This window comes from Syngnathus scovelli, chromosome 15 (assembly GCF_024217435.2).
Source record: "Syngnathus scovelli strain Florida chromosome 15, RoL_Ssco_1.2, whole genome shotgun sequence".
Lineage (NCBI taxonomy): Eukaryota > Metazoa > Chordata > Actinopteri > Syngnathiformes > Syngnathidae > Syngnathus > Syngnathus scovelli.
The window spans coordinates 6,324,094-6,339,460 of NC_090861.1; the positions used below are offsets into that span (position 1 = coordinate 6,324,094).

At 45.0% G+C, this 15,367-nt stretch overlaps 1 protein-coding gene across 3 annotated transcripts; it reads right to left on the reverse strand.

The window, feature by feature from the left end:
- Window positions 1–163: 163 nt before the first annotated feature.
- On the reverse strand, window positions 164–13,589 carry nectin3b (nectin cell adhesion molecule 3b). 3 transcript variants are annotated; one of them, XM_049741596.1, is made up of 8 exons: window positions 13,420–13,589; window positions 9,382–9,729; window positions 9,009–9,308; window positions 8,650–8,767; window positions 7,764–7,915; window positions 1,877–2,021; window positions 1,081–1,183; window positions 164–1,001 (listed from the first exon to the last, which is right to left on the reverse strand). In XM_049741596.1, exons 1-8 carry the CDS (start codon window positions 13,496–13,498, stop codon window positions 831–833), a joined length of 1,416 nt encoding a protein of 471 aa, XP_049597553.1. In that variant the 5' UTR covers window positions 13,499–13,589; the 3' UTR covers window positions 164–830. The 3 variants fall into 3 exon arrangements, with proteins under 3 accessions (XP_049597553.1, XP_049597552.1, XP_049597551.1); XM_049741595.2 differs by lacking the exons at window positions 164–1,001; window positions 1,081–1,183 and adding an exon at window positions 5,867–6,539 and having other exon boundaries at window positions 1,882–2,021; XM_049741594.1 differs by lacking the exons at window positions 164–1,001; window positions 1,081–1,183; window positions 1,877–2,021 and adding an exon at window positions 3,947–6,539 and having other exon boundaries at window positions 13,420–13,588.
- Window positions 13,590–15,367: the final 1,778 nt, after the last annotated feature.

The following is a 15,367-nucleotide window of genomic DNA, read 5'->3' on the forward strand; positions in this document are numbered from 1 at the left end:
AAAACAAAACATCCAAATTACAAAATGCAACACCGATGAGCGATACATGGGCTGCTCGGGAAACTCAAGATATTTTCCTGACCGGCTCAGGATAATTAGCAAAAAATTCCAAATAAGTAATTTGGAGGAATGGATTCACCAAGTAGCAAAAAACACAACAGGGGATTATTTTCCCTTTTATTTGTGCTCACAATATGGATATAACATGGACACAAAGTTCTGATGTGCGGCCATAAAAATATAGAATGGACACACATCCGTCAATGTGCCTTATACTGCCCTCGTGTGGCAAAGTCGGGCACACCAGAAAGAGCAGTTTATACAGAAACGCTTTTAAATTCTATTTATGTCGTGAGGTGATTGATACCCTATACATTCACCTCCATGGAAAAATACGATTTGATTGTTGTGTTTTGGGTTACCAGCATAGTCACAGAACCGATTTAAACACACATCTCAAGGCACAACTGTACATGTAAATGTATCCAGTATACAGACGTCACTTCTAATTCTTAGCAGCTATAAAGGACTTAAAAATACAGCAAAACTCTCTAAAATCAACTATACATATGTGTGCTTTAAGAAGGAAAGCAAAAGTCAGGTCCTTCAATTTCTTTGCAATATATTCTATGTACCTCCACTTGGAGATTCTTCGAAAAGTGGGGGCAAATAAAAACATATTTTTGCAAAGAAAAAAAAAAAAGACTTCCGCTTACGAGAACAGTCTGGCCTTCCAGTTGTTTCCAAATCTGGATTGATGGTTCGGCAGACAGATGCAAGCTGCTCAGAGCTTGACGGCATTCAAATTTGAAGTGAACGACTGCATCACATCACACGTAATGTTCACGGTGGTTGATGTACACCCGCTCCGTCCCGCTCTGATGACAAACCCACTCCAGGCGGGGCGGTTGCGTGGGGCTTCGTCTCCCCGGTGCTCCCTCCCCCGCCGCGGGGGGTTGTCGCCTCTCCGTGGCCTCATACCTGCGTTCGGCCCTGCGGCTCTGCCACCAGAGATGTAGTAGACGTGTGGGCAAGTGGCATCATCGTCATGGTGAGGATGAGGAGGGGGTGGGGCTTTACCTGACACAACCAGGCCACCTGGGATGCGTGGACACCCAAAGGAACAGCGGGCGCTCGCTCGGAGTATGGAGGAGGAGGCTTGTGTGTTGGAGGAAGGTCAATCCTTTGAAATAAAGACAAAAAAGTCAATTACAAAAAGAGTTTTACCATTCTATGACATTTTAGTGGTATATTTACGACCCTTTTATTAAAATCGACTTTGCAACATGGACTGCTTTTCTCTTCCAAAATGCCAGTCAATGCTGTGCTACACACTCTTGAGCGTGATGGAGAGTGGCGAGGCAGTCCCGCCGGGACATCCAGCCACAGTCACGCTTAAGATGCTAACTTCGTTACAGCGCTGCAGGATCATGCACAGTTCTGCCGTGTCATAGTGCCGATGCACACCTTCCACCTTGAATTGATTTATATTTAGTTTGCTGCCCATAATTACTCCAGTGACAAAACTGAATGCTATTCATTTATTTAACTGTCACTTTCCCCGATTTTTGTATAGAAGTGGACGTATAAGGATAAAGGAGGTCTGCAGGTTACAAGTTAGAGTAGTGGTGAGAACTTCAATATTAAACAGAAGCTTAATTCACTAAAGTAAGTCTTCAAGCACTTAAACCAGGGTTAAGTACTGAGGACAAAAGCACCAAATAAAACAAAGGGCTAACTGTTCACACACTTTTGCGTTTTGCATCCCAGCGGTGAAAGAGAACACGCTGACAGACTTCAGCCAAGGCTCAAGGGGAATCATTTTTCATCTGTCATTTATTTTTTTTTTGAGTTGAGTCAGATTTCTTTGACTTACACTTTGTCCGAAAAGGCAGCCGGTGGGGCCTTGCGGGCCGTGACTAGGACGATGATGAAGACGGCGATGAGGAAGAGAGCGAGGACGGCGCCGATCACCGCCCCGGCCACGGCGAGGGAGTTTGACCTTATGGCCTGAGACTCTTCTGCGAGGAGAAAGACAAGAGCAGCCTTCACATGAGGACAAGATGACACTATAACAGTCTGAAAATGAGAAACTCCAAACGGAAAATCTTTCTATGTCCTGCTGACAGTATATTATTTCATATTTATTTATGGTTGCATTTCTTTCATATTTTGGAAACCTAAGTCAGTATTCTTTACATCAAACCTCATTTCTATACAGCAAATGTAGTAGCTGCAAAGCTATTAAACATTCAACATTTAAACATGGCATTGTGATTAATATTGCATTTGTGGGATATGAATTAAGCAGCAAATTCAACCAGTTTTTTTTTTTTTCTTAAGAAACTGTGATGTCGTTTACAGTCAACCGCAAATGGGAAAACACCCTCTGAGATGTCTTTTAAAATATCGCAATTCAATTAGTTCAAATCCGTCACCACTGGAGTGAAGATGAGATCATTAGACTATAACTTTTTTTTTTGCATTAGTGACCCTTCCCAAGGGTCCATCACACCCTGCCTTCATTGTGTGCGTTGATCTTAAATACTGTTGTAATGTCTGCTGAATTAGCTTTGTTGGACCATATGCTCCCCCCCCCACCCCCCACAAAAAAGGGATTAAGGCTTAACGCCGATTAAGATGCATTCATGACACAGGCCGGCTGAGCGGCCCCAGCAGGTCTGTGTACAACTGGGAGCATGACAGGCAGCCCGCAAGGCCGACGGGAGGACGAAAGGTGACAGGAGGAAAAGTACACGTGCAAGGGTCAATTACAGTTGATTTAGCCGTGGAGGTAGCGGAGGGGGGGAGGGATCAATAATGTGTCGCAATGAATCTTAAATACCACTTCCATCACGACAAGTGTGGACTTTGGCGCTTGCTCATCCCCACGCGCCCTTCATCTCGTCCTCCACCCGCCGCCATTGCCGCCTCGCCCTGACGGCGGCTGAACTCCGACACGAGCCGCGCCGCTTGATCGGATCGCCTTTAAAAATGCAGCTCGTCAACCTTCCCGCTGTAATGCACGATGACTGAGTGACCTTCGCTGCGTGCGTGGCAGTGGAAGAGCAGCAGCAGCTGCTGTCCAGGTCAAAAGGTCATTCATTTATCAAAATCAAATGTAGTTTCTTTATTCCCTCTATTTTGAATATGCAAATAAGATGACTAACTTGGGATGTACTTTTTTTTTCTCTAATAAGCCACAAAGGTTTCAAGGTCAAGAGGAAAGAGAGTGACCTTTGCATGGCAAGGTCATTAAAGCTGATGGACACCACTGTTCAAAAATGTCAAGGTCAATCCCATGCACGTCATCATGCAGCAGGGGGGTAAGAGGACATTCCCGGTCTCCGCTTGTCACGGTGCCGTGAACCCCCGGCATCCCCCCCCTCCCCTCCAGATTTCGTGGCCAGGTAGCAGAAAGAGAAGCAGCCCCAGATGAGCTTGTTGCCATGGGGACAGTCAATGGGCTGGAGAGTGGGACTCTGGGCCAGACAAACACCCGGCGTTTAATTTTACCAGCTGCTAGACAGTAGGGGAGAGACACCACGGGGGTGGGGGCATGAGGAGGGGATGGGGGGAGTCAACTCACTAGAGGAGCAAGAAAAGGTGCACGAGGGGGCCTTTTTGTGCTGAATGCAAAAGGAAAATCTGACAGTGGAAATTCAAATGACGAGAATCGGAAAACAAATGACCATATTCCAGTTAACGACAATAAGTGTAATCCCAGATAATTCCGAGACTACGCTGTAATGAAGATGAAGCGAGGAAGCATTACATCATCGGCAGCGTCCCAGATGTGCATACTGGATCTGAAGGAGCGGGAGGGGAGGCGGGGAGGGCCGATGGAGCGGAGTAAAGAGTGGGGGGGTGGTCTTATGCAGCATTCGGGAGCTAGAGATGATGTCATTTATTGAAGCACAAAGAGCCCAAGACGAGCCAAAAGAACTCACGTGTGCTAAGGTGCTTTATTGAGACAAAGTATCTGAAAAAAGAACAACAAATCAATGCTGCACTGACATAAATATATATTTCTTTCCATTAACTTACATTCCTGTTGAATACTGAAGATATATTTATGTACAAAGAGGGAGGAAAAAAAAAAAAAGGTGCTGATCCAACATAAACTCCTCACAGTGTTTCTTTACTGTGGTACTATCGTCACAACTAAAGTTTTATGGAGGCTTGGCAATACTCTGTCATGTATACGACGAATCTATGGCACTGAGAAGAGTACAACAGTAATGGCACCAAACGTCGACAGGAAAACTACAAATATGGAACCAAACATCTTCTAAGGCACTAGTTGAACGATCAAGGCGTCTCGCCGCTTCACTCAAGCAAACTTGATGACTCCAGGTACGAGGGCTGCAAAAATCGATTAGTGACGTTTCCGCCTTAGTGCATAGAAGCAAAACAACCAAAAAAAAAAAAAAAAAAATGGGGATTAGGCAGCCATGCTTCCTGTTACCAGCACGGATGTTTGCCTGGACACCGAGGTGGTCACAACGCTTATTTTGTCACCCAACCATGAAAACGTCACAATATGGCTGCAGTCTGGAGATACACGTGAGATTCTATCAAGCCCACTAGAGACAAATGTTGCCTGAGGAGCAAGTTCCTATCTTCCTTACACCAACTTGTGTCCAGAGCGATTATAAAAAAAAAAATAAAAAAAAAAACATCGACAAGTACTAGCTTGGCAGCAGTGACCTCAAAAGATGGCACTGTACAAACACTGGAGGTAAACGTGACAAAATATGGCCACTAAGGTCATTTCCAACACAAGTATGTGTCTAGCATCTCACGTTAGAAACGACACCATTGGCACTGGCCAACGTGTCACTACGACGACGGCTGCCTAATCACAGCACAAGAGTCACATCCCGGACTAATAAGAACATCGATCGAACTAACGGCCATTGGACTGCTGCAACTTAACGCTTCTTTCCATTTCAAGCTAGAGGACATCCCCGTCGCGATAAGCTAATATATGCTACGATTTCATTGTCATCTAGTCTGCGCTACGCATCACACAAGCAAATATTTGGCCTCCGGGAAAATATCGAAAAAGTTGACATAAAAGCTACCGTTTCTAAACACGAGTGTGCAAGAGGGAGATTGTCCGATCTCCATCGCGTCTGCTAAGTGCACGTGCCAAAATACTTTACAGAGCTCCTGATATGATATCCTGACATCGGAAAATAACAAAACTGCTACAAATTAGCGGGCCCCGTTAGTAGCGGCAGTGCCACTACTCTACTCGGGTTTGTGATGGCGGCCATGTTGCTGCCCCCCAACCATTGATAACTTGGCCCTGTGCCAGAGTGCAAACTGTCCAACACAGCTTTTGTCATCTCGAGGCATTGTAAACTAAAAGAGGGCCCAACTCAAGAGGTTAACAACGAGGACCATGGCGGATTCTTTCATCACATTTACAAATGGGGACTTCATGACCCGGTTTCTTTTCTCAACTTTTCTATGCACAACAGAAGAGGTCCGTCCCGACAACATGAACTCAAGTCAGCAAGGCCTCAAACTAATTTTGGCGGGTGGGAGGGGGGAGGCTTGAATTGTTCACAGATAATGTTTTTTTTTTTTTTAAAGAAATGTAGAGACTGTGGCAAAAGGCAGTGCAATTATTTCTGACTTCCATTCGTGACCAGACATAAAATGGCCGCCTGGTGGGCGCACGTACAGGATAACGCAGCCACAAGCAGGCTCATTCACATTGTGAGCCGATCTCAAGTGTCTTCCAGGGTGCGAAGGTATTTCAAGTCAAGTGGTCCTCGTTTAGTAAAGTGGTGATCAGGACGTGAGGACCGGTGGTGGTGGTGGAGGTGGCGGGGGGGGGGGGGGTCAAACGTACCACTCCCTGCGAGAGATGACCGAGCCGTCTTTGTGAGAGACGTAATCGCCCTCCGGGGCGCTAGCGTAGTAGCCGTTGTTTGGCACGTAGGGGGAGCCGTTCCTCGTAGGTTTGGGAGACTGCGTGTATCGGGGCCTCCTGGGCTGCTGCTGTGGACTACAATACGCCGTTTGTCCCTGCTGGGGATTCTGCTGGTTGCTGTGGTGACCACCCTCCCTCATGGCCCGCGTGTAGCCATTAGACGGGTATTCATCTCCATCGTAGCTGCAGTGGCGCTTGAGCTCGCGGCCGCCCCACTCCTCTCTGTCGTGGTCCTGACGGCGGTGCGAGCCGCCGCTGCCGCCACCGCCGACGACCTTGGTGACGTGGAGCTCGTGCTGCTTGCCAGGGGCTTTCTGGAGATCGCCGGGACCCGGGCACTGTTTAGCGTAGTAGTCCCCGTGCAAAGTCTGTTGTTTTCGCAGGTAGCACACGCCGGCCAGACACAGCAGCAGGAGGAGGAACAAGGCCCCGCCCACTGCCCCACCCACTACGGTGCCCAGGTTACTCTCAGGTAGCGCTTCGAGAGTAGGGGAGCTGAGATGAACGTGGAGCTTATCGTCCACTAAGGTGGAGGAGGAGGAGGAACCAGAGAGGACAGGAGCGGTAATGATGGAAGGCATGGTGGGAGGATCTAATGGGGAGTAAAGGGGGCGAGGGGGGGATGAACACACAGACAAGCACAATGTCAGTGCAACTACATTCTACAGAAGGGATTGCTTGACATACTAAACTACATTCTCAAGGTGTCAATGCCGATGGACAATGTGTGTGTAATCTTGCTTTTAGATATTGTTAAAAACCCCGCCCCCCCTCGCCATGCAAAAGCTGTGTTGTTGTGTTGCGTTACTAAGACTCGAGGTTCAACAATCTGGAAGAACTTTGTTCACAACTTTTGGACACATTTCAAATTAGTGGGTGGTTTGCAGAGCTTGACAAATTGTATTTTACTTTCTATTAGTCATGGCTGGGGATGTTTGCCTCTACTTTTGAGACAACTTTTAAAGAGTATCACATCATCATTCATAAGAGACGATGTCACAATGAGCCGTTTCCAGCCTCGAGTTTGCATTTCAACATAAAACTACAAACTGATTTCAATGGCTGACCTCTCCTTTGCAGCTCTGATCGTTACATAAATTAACTTTCAAGGTCTCCATTTTCAGACAATTTCCTGCTAAGCAATTAGTTGTTGGGCAAATTTACAAGACTGAGAACATGACGACACTGCCTTAACTTCTTGCAGCGTTGATAGAACAAGCGTAAAATGATCTGATGGACCACAAAACCAAAATTTAAAAAAATAAACTGAGAGTGAGATGGAGGAAGTGAAGTCATGAAAAGAGTCAAGCCAAAGCGGTGCCAGACAAGATCAGAGAAAAGCATGCCCGTCTGATTGGTTCAAACCGCAAACCAGGAAGCGCTGTCATCTTCACGCCGATGAATGGAACACATTTGCGGAAGGTATGCATGACGCACAATAAAAGCAACAGTGAACAACCTGCGCAGCCCCTCTCATAAGAAAATAGAATATGCACGATAAATAATATATAAGAGTTGAAAAGAACCAGTTAATGTTTCATGAAAGGGAGACATCATCCCAGTCAGGCTGACATTTTTTGTGGCTCTTGCTGCGTGACACAAAACACACACCACACATGCTCAAGACAAAATGGGGGGGGGGGGGGGGGGGGGGGTGTTAAGCAATGGCTGAGTTACTTGTGGGCCAAAGAGGTGCCACATGAACATCTGGGGGTGTAAATGCAATTATGGGTCAAGTGGCCATCCATGCAGGCGCACACTAGACACGTGCGAGGCGGAGTCACATTTCAGCTAGCATGCACTCCACGATGCTCACCTTGGATGAGAATGCGAACGTCCCGACTGCGGAGGTTGATGTCATTGGCGACCTCACACCTGTACACGCCCGAGTCATTCTTCTGGAGAGGACGGAGGAAAAGCAGGGTGCTGTTGAGGATTTCGACGCCCTCTGGCATCTCACCATCCAACCTGGAACCAAAAATAATAATAATAATAACAAAAATAAATTAAAAAAATAAATTAACAAAACAGGAATGTTTCAAAGTGCTCATGTGAAACTGACTATTTGACTCAAACTATTTTATGGGTAAATGACAAACATCAGTGTTGATCTGCAAACTGTAGAGAGCAGCAAGACGTTTGTTGGATTTATTTGTAAAGCTGTCAGCACTAAAGCTCCAAGTAAACAATGACGAGAAGATGCTGACTGTTGCATGTGTGGCGCCTAGGACACAGTGATCGCTGTGACTCCACATGAACTTGTCATGACTTTTCAGTGGACAAAACAAAATGCATTCCATGATGAGACATCTATTTCGCAACAAGAAATATGCAAAGATTGACCACAACACAACACTTGCACAATCTTAGTTCATCAAATTGGGATTCAACCGGACCGCAAACAATGAACATGAATTTAAAACTAATCTTACACATGAGCAGAGCTAGAGGGGGGCCCACAGGGGCACTGCCCCCCCATTGAAATATGTTTGGACACTCAGATGCCATTTTCCGATTATTTCCGGTAATTTTGAAAAACATTTCCGCCCACCCCTCGTGTGAAACATGTAATGAATCCTTTTCAGCGTTTTCTGGAGAATTATGTTATTTATTTATTTATTTTTAGTTTGTTTTTCAGACCACCACCCAAGGGGAAAAAAAAAAGGCTCTCATTAGTGCAAGTGGCTTACATATACACACACCTGATCCATCTGAAGTGACGAGCCGGTGGGTTTGCGTTGGCCTCGCACGTCATTTGAACATTGTCCCGACCCACATACCAGTCTCCGTCGTATCCCACCACGGAAATATCCGGAGCAACTGCAGCAGAAGAAACAAAGCTGATGAACTGATGGCGACATCACGACAATAAGACCGGTTGTTGAGGGTAAACAAATACAACAAAAACACAATTATAGCAATTATTGGTTCACGTAGAAAGACATCGCTAGACTGGTTCTCTTGATTCACATTCTTTATGATTTCAAATTTGCACTCTGCTACCCTTCACTGCCACTCATTGTTAATATTAGAAAATATGAGCCCTTATGGATGCACCTACACTGCACATTAAGCTGGTAGGGCACCCTGAAGTCGTTGAGCAAAGCTGGGTGGCGGACAACACACGTGAGCGTGTGGCCCTGGATGTGACGGGTGGGCTGCCATAGGTAGCGCACTTGCGTGGTGGTGGTCCCGTTGACGTCGTCGAAAAGCTGCACTTCCGACTGGCCGAAAAGGTTGGACTCCCAGGAGACCTCGGCGGGGGGGCGGGCTCGCTCGGCAATGCAAGTGGCCACCGCCGTCTCGTTGCTGCCGTCGATCAGCGCCGTCGAGCCGGCCGACACGTACACCTTCGGCTCCACTAACCATTCCAAGAAGATAGCAATGAGAAGACATCGCATTGAAGTGGATGAAACATTTTTTGATATGCTTACCCAGCACACTGACAGTCGTGGAGGCTTGAGTGTTCCCGAGCGGGAATGTGGCCACCTTGCAGGTGTACAAACCCATATCGGCAAAGCCCACATTCTCTAGAACAATCGTGGCATCGTGGGATGAAGGCGAGCGGAAATACAAGCGATGGATGAACTCCCGGGAGATGGAGATGCCGTAGCTCGGGTTGTAGACGGCCACCGTGACAGAGCCTGAAGGCAAACGTCGCTCCCAAGAGCTCTGAGTAAGAGTGAGGTTGGTGGCCACGTCCACTCGGCACTCTAACGTCAGGTTCTTGCCTAGCACGGCACTCACACTGGGTGGCACCACCACCTGACTGGCCAACATCCCTAAAGAAATGACCCAAATAGAGAAAACATTACTCAAACCTCACACGGAAATCAAATCGGGCTGTGACGGGGAAAATGTAACATTCTTTCAAAACTGAAACGACTATTAACTACTGTTTATATAATAAAAACTCCAGTGTTCAACGCCCCCGGCCTAAGAAACAATATAGGTCATACTAAGACTTTATTCAAAACTACACTGAGGAATATTTATGGTGTTGCGTGTAATGTTTCATAGCTCTCCAAGCGCTGAGCAATGTGACATTTGCGGCGATAAGACGGGATTCAAAGTATGATAGCATCACAGCAGGCGTCAAGCAATTCGACAAATAAAACACAGATGACAGCGGGAGCGTTCATTTGAGGAATCTGTTTCATCTGCAGCTTCCCTCCACCCAGACAGAGCGCATGAAAGCAGTCCGTCTCTCCGCATGTCCTCTTTTCCGACAAACCCACCGCCTTTCTGTCGCAATTGTGCCGCCGCTCCAAAGCTGAAAGCTCATCTCTTTAAGGGAACGGCAAAAAAAAAAAAAAAAGGGAGACGACAAGATCCCAGTGAAGGCGGCGACGGAGGGTACGAAGATGACATCACCGCTCAGAGAGCGAGAGGAAAGAAGAAAAAAAAAAAAGTGTGAGGAAAGACGACTGAGAGGGATGCTGTCGTCAAGATTGCGGCTAAGCGAAAACACATGAAAGACGTCACGGCTTTATAAAGAAAAAGAAATTAAATATATGTCCCTAAACCTTGGACTACATCACTAATTGCTACAAACTGCTAGCGTGGAAAAGATCACGACTAATCAAAACCCGCTGTGCTGCTCGGCAACCGAGTAGCAAACAGTATTGCATTGTTGTTTTGCCAAAATCAGCTCCATCTGCGGCCAAACTCCAAAGAGCGCCGCCTCAAATATTGGTGCAGGACTGACAACGTGAAATAGCTATCAAGCAATTATTTTTATAGCCACTGATTGATTTCCTTCTACACCAGAGCTGAAGGCCCACGAACTGATTGCACGGGCAGAAGATTGCCCTCTAAAATGTATCCGTACATCCCTCCAAGGAGAGCTAGGCCGTTCCCGAATGAAGAGTGACAGGGTCGCGGCAATGTTGGTTCACTTGGAGGAGGCTAATTAGTTGCCTCAAACAAGGCATTGGCAATTTCACACACTCACTGAGAGTCGATACTAAGTACATCACTCCACGTGCTTGCAGGCAGTCATTCACTTTGAAAAACCTCTGGCGGTAATCAAATTGGACATGTGCAAACAGATGAGATTTTTTTTTTACTCCGAAAAACCTTGGAGGCAGATATTACCGATTGGAACGCGTCGTGGAAAAGAATAATTATGTCAGGCGGAGACCTCCGAAGAAAAACGGGAGTCTTCTTATAGTCGTTCGCCGCTAAAAAAATGAGTCTTGTGAATTGGACCCGAGAGACTCAAGGTTCCATTCGAAGGGCCCGAGCCAAAGTAGCGCATCATTAAATGTATCAATTTTCAAAGCCGAGGCGGCAGTTACTCAACTTTACGTCACGGGTGTTGTATTTGTCACAACTATTTGTTTTGATTTTTAACATTTATCAATAACTACTGCCCCAAGCATCTAAAACTGCACGGAAATAAAAGCAGCATTTCTCCATTTGTGAATATGTAATCACAGAGGTATAGCGACTGCGTTAAATTTTTTATCGGTGACATGACAACCTTACATAAGCGTGCCCTCGTTTTTCTCCGACCGAGAAGAAAAAGTGACGAGAATACCGGCAAAGTGTATTTGATCATATATGCAGCCTGGAGCTTGTCATAACAGTACTTGGTGTGCTTTTCAGGGGGTGGGGGGGTCTCAATGGTGTGCAAATGTAACACAATGAGGGGACACGTTCACACTGTTTAAAGAAAAAAAAGAAAATCCTGGCATCAAGGACACACTGCTCCTCAGGGAGTGTCTGACGCTTGTTCTCACTTTAGACAATAATACCTTCACATGCATCACTGACAAATAACTAACATAATGCATGCTAGTGGAAAAGCTTTTGTGCGCTTTTGCAAGGATTTCCTGGAGCCATACTAGAAACTTGAACTGCCCCCCCCTCCCCTTTTTATGTGGTTTGATGTCAGAGACACTTTGGGTGGGATGATATGATTCATATCATTCTTAAGCCGAATGTTCTCCAAAGAAAAGGCAATTGGCAGATACTTCAAGTTAGTCCATCAAGCATGTGTAAGTGGCAGCAAGTGTATAAATATGTATGTCTTGGCAGAGGCCGGGGGAGTCTTGCTTTAAGTGGGAATCAGAGCATAAAATAGATGGCGTTAGGGTGGAGGCAGCGATGGCGCTTGTGCAGAGCGGGACAGCTGAATCATCATTTGCAGTCTAGACTTATTCAACTAACAAATCAAGTTCTTGTACGAGCCGCTTGGCTTTCACAACCGTACAAATGTCCATCAACGAGAAATCAATCAAAGGGGTCAGAGAGGGGGACGCTACAGCAATAATGTTGAAATAACATTTGGCTCAGTTGTCAACACGGGGGCAGGGCGGGGTTTGTGTTTGGCGATGACTACGCCGCTACTTTAATCACCACAATTGCTAATCTTCACGTTGTTTTGGAAAAAGTATGCCCCAGGCATTAAGAAATTGTTGCGGGAAAAAAAACATAACTTGCTGCTCAGTAAAAAGTTTGATGCATAAGTTGTTCCAAACAAAGCATACTTTGTTACATTCATTTACCCATCATGCTAGTCATCAAGCAGTAAAAAAAAAAAAACATACTGCACAAGTATGATGATGTCACTTGATCAGTTACTGCAAACAAATCCCCAAAGAACATCAATGAACAATGTCCTCACAAGGCAAAAAAAAAAAAAAATCCAAAACATACTGTACAAGTATGATGATGTCACTGGATCATGCTTGATCGGTTATTGCAAACAAAGGATATACATCACCACACAGATGCTTTTCATTAGCCCTTCTGTGGCATTTTACAGTATTAGCATTAAGCTTGCATACAACAAAAGTAGTTTACTTGAATTTGCGCCAGCACTTTCATCTCTAGCATTGAGATGAACTGATTGACTAAATAACTTTCTGACCAATTAAGTTAAACTGGATAATTTCCCATGATTTCTACATCATGTGCAATATTTGGGGATCACTGTACAAAGTTGTGCATCACACTCAGATGCAAGAACCTGCAAATAAAAGCGGATAATCTTTATCTCTTGGCTGCGATGTCCCAATACTTTTGAATGGAGGGGGCTGCACTGAACTGCTCGTAGAAACATGCTACTTTGACATAGAATGTCCAGACTTTAATATGGCTGCCGTAGAATCAGCAGGGTGGAGGTATGTACAATTTCATTGCATCGGTTCCCCGGCGGTTACTAAGGAAGCCCCAGGTCGGAGCACGATCAGACGTGGTGCTACTAACTAGAAACACCCCGAAGCGGCGAAGCAAGTCAACTTGTAGCCAAGTTTTCGCTGAGCTATTTCTTTCCGATGCACCTGCTAAAATCTCAACAGTACAGCATTTTTTTTAAATAAAAAAAATCTTCATTTTCGGACCACGAGGAACGCCAGCGTTAAGAACTCGCAAATCGAAAGCGTGCAGGAGATAGCTGGACTCATCAAAAACTTATCTTTTTACGTGTTGGGAAAAGACAACAAAACGAATAAGATCCCACTCACCTGTAATATGGAACAAAAGATGAAACAACGCGATCTTGCAATGGCGTCCAAGGTAAGTTTGGTGAGAAAAAGATTGCATTGTTTTCTATTTTAAATCAAGGCGACAATTACTTGCAACAGGACGCGACAGCAGCCTGCCAATTTGATGGTATGCACTGAGTGCACAGTGGAAGCTCCTCAGCAACAACTCAGAGTGCATGCGGACCGTACCATTTGCGCCGCATACCGCGGGGGGAACGTAAACTCACCTGCCTATGAAGTGAACGACATGTAACCGCGCGTCTTCAGAAAAAGTACCCTCGGAGGATCGAACCATTAGTATTCACATTACGTCATCTCCTTTGAAAACCCAATATCAATTGATTAATCAAGTCACTCTAATCGGTTCTGTCTCCAAACACGCCGAGCCTAACCAAATATGACGTCATTTTTGCCAAAAGCTAAAAATATACCAGTAATCTGTCAAATCCGCCTGTTTTTTTACACAATGTAAATGTGTCAGTTTTAATTGTTTAACTTATTTTTAGTTCGAACCTGTGTTGTTTTGAGGATGTGTGTGTAACGTCTTTTTAATTTATATAGGTGAGACAATACGGAGAAAAAAGAAAAAATATCTATCTATCTATCTATCTATCTATCTATCTATCTATCTATCTATCTATCTATCTATCTATCTATCTATCTATCTATCTATCTATCTATCTATCTATCTATCTATCTATCTATCTATCTATCTATCTATCTATCTATCTATCTCATCACATTTACACACACACATTTTCCCCATTATAGGCTTCAAGATAAACATAGATGCAATTATCATTGATAGCCATTTCCATATATCTCAAAGGTAGGCCTAGTCTTAATGGCTTTATAGTTTTGCATCATCCATAAGGAAAAAGTCACATTGCATTTTTCTATTTTCCCTTCAAATTCATGTTAAAAAGTGGCAAAAGTTGGTTGGCACATACAGTATTGCAGTCTCATTAATGTCTGCATGTGGGTGGGATGGAGTGGGGGTTGGGGTACAGCGCTCCCTCCTGCTGACAGAAAGCTAACCAGGTCAGTGCTTTAATTTGAGTCTCAGTGCCAGCCTATGGAGAACCATCGGGGATACCATCACGCAGCGGCACAATTATTAGTTAGATTGCCGTATTAGTGCATTCCATTTTGTTGCCTTTACCTTCACATGCCAACGCCATTGTTTTGAGCTTTCGTTTCATCACCGCCTTGTTATGTAATTGGACTTTCAACACTGTTGAATACCCTGCAGACATTTCTGGCAAGTTGCAAACAAAGCTTCTAGAAACTGCAACTCGTATGCTAAAGAGAGAAAGTGAAGGGGAAATAAACAGTCATTCTACAATTTGCTGCTAAAAGATGCGAAGGAGTTTGTGATCATGACAACAACCTTTGTCTCGGTGCCCCTGTCACCAGGTACTTCGCTCTCTCTGGAATGTTTTTCAGGCCCTCAAGTGCTCTTTCACAGAGGCCAAGGAAGTTTTGAGGGGGTTTGAAGCTTGTGGCAGAGTAAAGATGGCTTAAATTAGTCCACCTCCCTCCCTGTTTACGCTCCTAAATTAGCCTCACAACCTATATGTGTCCATCTAAACTTGGGGAAAAAAAAAAAAAGATTTGTTTGGGCAATCAAGACTATTGTGCACACGAGACTCTGGATATGACGTCACATTACAGTATGAAGTATGTAAGCACGGTAGTGTACATTAACGGCACATCACATTCAAATGTATACCAACGAGGACCCCTGCTGGCTGAAGTATGTAATTGCTCATTCTGTCACTGACGTAATAGCACCGTTTTTAAGTTCACGTCATGATCTCAATTAAGTGAAATTTATTTGTATGGCCCTTAATTACAAAAACGTGGCATGCAAATGATTTCCCAGAACTGAATGAAGTATATTTCCGCCCATGTAAACACACACAAA